General features: G+C 52.1%; 1 protein-coding gene across 1 annotated transcript in view; it reads right to left on the reverse strand.

Moving 5' to 3' along the window:
- MED13L (mediator complex subunit 13L) overlaps positions 1-6,000 on the reverse strand; it is a 229,361-nt gene that overhangs the window by 18,094 nt on the left and 205,267 nt on the right. Inside the window, exons 17-18 of the mRNA XM_045296704.1 lie at positions 4,256-5,193; positions 579-758 (exon numbers count right to left, since the gene is read on the reverse strand). Coding sequence (XP_045152639.1) covers positions 579-758; positions 4,256-5,193 — 1,118 coding nt within the window. The remainder of the gene's footprint in view (positions 1-578; positions 759-4,255; positions 5,194-6,000) is intronic.

Here is a 6,000-nt window from a genome sequence, read left to right on the forward strand (position 1 = left end):
AGAAAAAGTCAGCCAGCCGAGCCGGGACAGGGTTGGGGGTGTCTCATAAATAAGCTCTCGGGGAAGACGTTTCCCACAGGCCTTGACTCCACAAGTGACTGACAAACAGACAGAAACTGACAAAGTTGTTACGGTTGGGAAGATTCTGGCTCAGGGCGACCCTGCAGGGCAGGGCAGAACGGCTGCAGAGGGTGTCTATGGCTGCGAATCTTTACAGAAGCAGACTGCCACACAGCTCTCCTCCCCCAGAGTGGCTGGTAGCTTCGAGCTGCTGACCTCTGGGTTAGCAGCTGAGTGCTTAACCAATGCACCACCAGGGCTCCTCATCAGTCTTAGCCGGACACACAAACCAAACCACTGCCATCGAGTCAAGTCTGATTCCCAGCAGCCCTACAGGACGAGGACGGACTGCCCCTGTGGGTTTCTAGGCTGTCAATCTTTATAGGAGTCGACAGCCTCTTCTTCCTCAAAACAGCTGCTGGGTTTGAACTGCTGGCCTTGCAGTGAGCAGCCAAACAGGTAACCTACTAGGCCCCCAGGGCACGACTAGCAACAAGTGCTAAGGCGGTCAGATCTACCGTAGGTACCGCGCCCCGCCATCTTGTGGAACTGCTGCCAGGTGAGCGGGCCCTGTACGTGCTGGATGTTCTCCCAGGTCCTGCCCGTGCGCTTCTTCTGGATGGCATCCTGGAGGCAGGGCTGCAGGGACAGCAGCATGCGCACCACGTCCTGGGAGGAGAGCATGCTGCAGTCCAGCACTGGAAGAGAAACGCAAAGACACAGCTCACCAGGGGCCACACCTCCCTCCTTCCCTCTTCTCAGCCATGGTGGGTGGGGTGACGATGGGGCTTGGCTCAGGAGCCGGGGGAGGGTGTCTGTTACTCCTGAAAAGAATCAAGGGGACATGGGTCACCCTGTATAAAAAGAGCTCAGGGTGAAGGCATTGCGGGGTAGAAGGGGGGAACCAATTACAAGAATCTACGTATAGACTCCTCCCTGGGGAATGGACAGCAGAGAAGAGGGCGGAGGGAGACATCAGACAGTGTAACTTATGACAAAACTATAATAATTTATGAATTATGAAGGGTTGTGGAGGGAGGGGGAGGGGCGGGGGAGGGAGGGGGAAAATGAGCAAACGATATTGAGGGCTAAAGTAGAGAGCAAATGTTGTGAGATTGATGAGAGCAACAGGTGTACATATGTGCTTGACTCAATGGATGTATATATGGACTGTGATAAGAATTGCACGAGCCCTCAATAAAATAATTTAAAAAAAAAGAAGAATGAGGGTAACAAATGTACAAATGTGCTTTATACAATTGATGTATGTATGGATTGTGATGAGTTGTATGAGCCCCCAATAAAATGACTTAAAAAAAAAGAGCTCAACCATGGTGCTGTGTGAAAGTGGAAACTAGGTGCCCGCTCTTTTTAGTGTCACATACACTGGTCTGCAGGGCTTTTCATCAGAAAGGGAAGCTGCAAAAGTTATTGCATTATTTTTATACACAAATGTCCATATTTTGATTCTATCATGAGTGAAGGTAGAAAGGAATAGATTAAACAGACACTTTAAAAAAGCAGAGCGAAGGCTCTTAAGATTCTCACAGGAAACTCAGAGAGACCACCTCGTGGACAGCCACAGGAACCGGGCACGAGCAGGACAAGGCTGTCATCTGTGTGCCAGGTAGGCTAACCCATAGTTTAAGGACGGTTCCTACGGCAAGTATCAGGGGGAGGGATTCTCAAAGTAGACTGGATAGTGTGCACGCGTGCATGAGTGCGTGCATGTGTGTATGTTTGGGTGGGTGGGGCCTCAATGCTTAGCAGTCTGAGGAAAGAGCTAACCAAGTTTGAGGGTGCCACCCATACCCTTCCATTTCTCTGGGAAAGAGGCAAGGATGGCTATTTAAGAGCTAGCGACCACTTGAACAACTGACTCCAGGAAGCAGCCTGCACAAGTCTGGGTCTCCAGCTGCGCCTAAGACACTCGGCACCCTGGCAGCGTTTGTGCACAGGCAGCATTTGTGGAGCTGTAGGGCCCTGCCAAACCAGCTGCTACCAGTCCCCTTTCCCCTTCAAGGTTTGGTTTTGTTTCCTTCTTGGCTTAAAGAGGAGAGTAAATCCCTTGTACCCACATCTAGAAGTCGGAAGGTGACAGACACAAAGCACTATGGTCAGGATCACTGAACACAGGCCTGGTCCCCCATTCCTTCACCTCCACAACCCAGCCCTTCTCTACAGCAAAATGTACTCCCCTCCACTTCCAGATGTTCTGACACAGTGGGTCTGTCCACACACACAACTTTTCTGCCTGAAAGCCATGGGGGTGGGGGTGGCGGGCAGCAAAAGCAGGTGTCCATACTTTATCCTTGATTAGGGGTCAAAGAACCAAAGTTTCTACTTGCCTGGGTGTGTTGGGTGGTCAGCCAAATAGATCTGTAAAGCTAAGATGTAAAAGAAACCAGCCGAGCTCACCTTCCACATTTTTAGGGGAAAAGACTGTGTTTTGTTCAATTCTCACACTCACTCAGGAAACAGACGGTCAAGTCTGCTACCTGTGAGGCTCCTGGCTTGACCCTGACCCTTGGTGCTACTTCTTGAGGGGTCCCTGCTGCCTGGAAGCCTTTCCTGCTTGCCCTGTATCACTCCTGACTCCCTTGGCCTCTAGACACTGTTCCCTCACGACCTGAGGGGTTTAAGAAGCCTTTCCCCCTACAGAAGCAGGATCCACCATCCTTTCAGGCTCCCCTCTCCTCTGGCCTCTGTGCCCCGACTCCACAGAGCTCTCCCACCATCAACAAGTACTGCCTACCCGCACCTAGAGCCACTGCCTCTCCACTGCCATCAACTGGCCTCTTCCTTCCCACTCGCGTCAGACCCCATCCTCTCTCTCTGTGGTCCTGTCTGAGCCCATGGATACCACAGCGTCTCCCTGACCGGTCTACCTGGTTGTTTCACAAAGGACCACATTTCCAACCAAATTCAATGTACGACCTTTCTCTCCAGAATTCTGTGGTGTTTCCATCTCTAAAATGCTCCAGTTCCTACCCAGGTGTGCAACTGACACGCCAGCGTCATCTTAAACACCTCACTCACCTTGTCCCTAGTACTCAACCCTTCCCCAAGCCCTGCAGCTCCACAGCCCTCTCATTGAGACACCAGCTGACATCTTCTCCATCGTACTGTGAGAAGCCTCAGCCACGCTACAATTTCTTATTTCATCTACTGCGATGGTCCAACTCCCCGATTCCTGCCAGTCTCTAACCACACCTGTATTACGGGCAGAGCACATTTCATTTTTTTCAACCACACAAAGGTGATGTCAGTGCTTCTTCTTAAAACCTTTCAGTGCTTGGTCAGTGCTCTTTGGATGGAGACCCAACCCAGGATGTCTCCAAAGACTAGTCAAGCCCTGATGGCCTCTAGCTTCCTGAACTCTCTGAGGGTTCCCGGCTCCCCACGACTCGGATGCCTTCACACAGGCTACTCCTGCCTGGACACAATTCCTTGCTCCCCACTCTCTCGACCCAGCTAATGTGTTCATGTGGGCTCTTCACTGAGGTCCCAGTGAATAGTCCTCCTCCTTCAGAGAGGATCCCCTGACCTGCAGGCTGGGCAGACGCCCCACCCCAGACTTTCATCAGTGACCGCAGTTATGACGAGACACAGATTGATGTGGTTATTTGGCTAATGCCTATTTTGCAATTAAGAGGATAAAGTTCACCGGGGTGGGAGCCTCCCATCAGGCAACATGTGACTCCCCAGATGCATCGCGGTCTGGGAACTGACAGAGTTGGGGGACACAGTGGCTTGGCACCACAGAGCCCTACTCATAAAATTGCCTGTCTGTCACCTGGAGCTCTCACGATACAAGGCACAGTGTGATCCCAGTTCGGGACGACAAGTACCAGGAAACCCAGGGAAGGAGAAAAGCGTAGTGTGGCCGAAGGGGTGGGTTTAAACACGCCATACGGGGGAGTGTGGATGCTCAGTTTGCACCTCCTGGAACCTGTGCTGCCTCAAAGTCAGAGGGCTGCCCATTAATTGAAATGCATGTGAGAAGGAGTTTTCAATAATCACTCCTCTCTGGGGGCAAGTTGATGTGCGGCATCGTCCCCCTAAATTAGGATGACTGGTATAGCTAGCTCTCCTTTAGAGGTCTTTTAAGACAGGAAATGAAAATGCTGGTTATTTCCTTAAGTGAAGAAGACTAGCAAGCTGCTGTTTCAGAAGTGCATGCTGGGACACCCACCATTGCTGTGTGGCCACGAGTGTGCAGTGGCACTTCGCACCAGTGCCTCATCCACTTTACCACCTGTGGGGTTGTCCACATACTGCCGGCCCTGCTCCAGCGCGTTGAAGCACTCTGTCCAGTAGTCGTGGTTGTCGGCCTGCACCCGGTCGTAAGTCCAGCTCACGCAGGGGAGCGGCTGGCGGCTGCTGGAGGAGATATAGTCCAGGAAGCTCAGAGAGGCAAAGGGCTGTGTGTGCTGGTTCTGCAGCAGGAGGAGGAGGCTGATGGGTGGCTCCTGGGACTTTCTGGCTCCTTCCGGCTGAGGAAGGAAGGTGGTCTGACACAGCATTAAACGCCTCTCCGCAGCTTGACCAATATCAGAATTCTTCCCAAAAATATCCAGCTCATCTTCAAGGAAGAGTCCTGAGTTGTAGCCAAGCTTGCGGTTCATGATGGCACTGAACCCACAGGTGCAACGGTACTGGTCCTCATTGGAGGAATCGGGGATGTAGAGGCCAACATCTGCCCCTTTGATGTTCATGTTGCAGGCGCAGATGCAACAGCTGTCAAAGTTTCTATCTTTAAAGATGTTCATCACCGAGTCGGAGAGAATCAAGGTGACATAGAGACTGTGGGCTTCAGGAATTGGTTGCATGGTGGCAGGCTCCACAGAGTTAAGGGGCCGCGTAGTAGAGGGGGTGGAGGCTGGTGACCCCTGATCGGTGCTGTCATACTTCACAGACCCTTGACCACTGGCAGTACCCCCACCTCTGGGAGTTCTTGGAGTCCTGGGGGTCCGTGGTGTGGGGACAGAGAAGCGGGGGGTTGCTGGCGAGGGCAGGACCCCTGCCCCGCTGTTGCTGGCAGGGGCGGCACTGTTGAGCGTCACCGGAGTGTTCATCTGTGGCGTGTTCAGATAGTCTGGGTCTGCGAGGCTCCCAACACTAGGCACGTTACTGCAAGAGAGAAAGAGGAGACGTGGGTATGGGGAGAGTGGGGTCTTTCCAGGTGTGGGGCACAGCGAGAGACACCCCAGCCACGCACGGTGCATTCTATTCATGCATTTGCACTCTCACCTGCTAGCTTCAGCTTTCTACACAGAGACACACACACACACACACACAGAAAAGAACTCCAAGGAGCCAAAGTGAGTGCTAGGAAGAAGCCAAGGGCTTTGAAAGGGTCGCATGAGAAGGTTCTAGATAGAGTGGGTGCAATGTGGGATAAATCTCGAAATCCTAAGAGACCAGGTTTACCGGTCAGCTAGAGACTGGTGGAGCCCAAGACTATTAATTACCCTTAGTTATCTTCCAGTCTGGCTCACTTCTCAGGCCAAAGACAGACAGGTGGCTAAGGGGAGCCAAGGAGCCCTGGGGGTGTAGTGGTTATGAGTCGGGTTGCGGAAGGCAAGGTTTGAAAGCCCCAGCCCCTCGGCAGGGGAAAGCTGGTGCTTTCTACGCCCATAAAGTTTGTCTCGGAAACTCTCCGAGCAGCTCGCTGTTGAGTCAGCATTGACTAAAAGGCAGTGAGTTTGTTTGTATAAGGGGAACAACAAGACTAGGGAGGTGTGTATGCCTTACACTCATCAATCATTTGAGGTCAAAAATGGTAATATCCACCCAAGGACAAAGTTCAGAAGGGTTAGAAAAGGAAGGAATGGAAAGCAAAATCACAGGGAGAAATTGGGATAAGGGCTGTTTCCTTCAATGAGAAGACACAAACCGTGTACGAAGTGTTGAATGGACCACTGGTCTGCTGTGACA

Source organism: Echinops telfairi, unplaced genomic scaffold (assembly GCF_000313985.2).
Source record: "Echinops telfairi isolate 266 unplaced genomic scaffold, ASM31398v2 ScPeMD7_7412;HRSCAF=8450, whole genome shotgun sequence".
Taxonomy (NCBI): domain Eukaryota; kingdom Metazoa; phylum Chordata; class Mammalia; order Afrosoricida; family Tenrecidae; genus Echinops; species Echinops telfairi.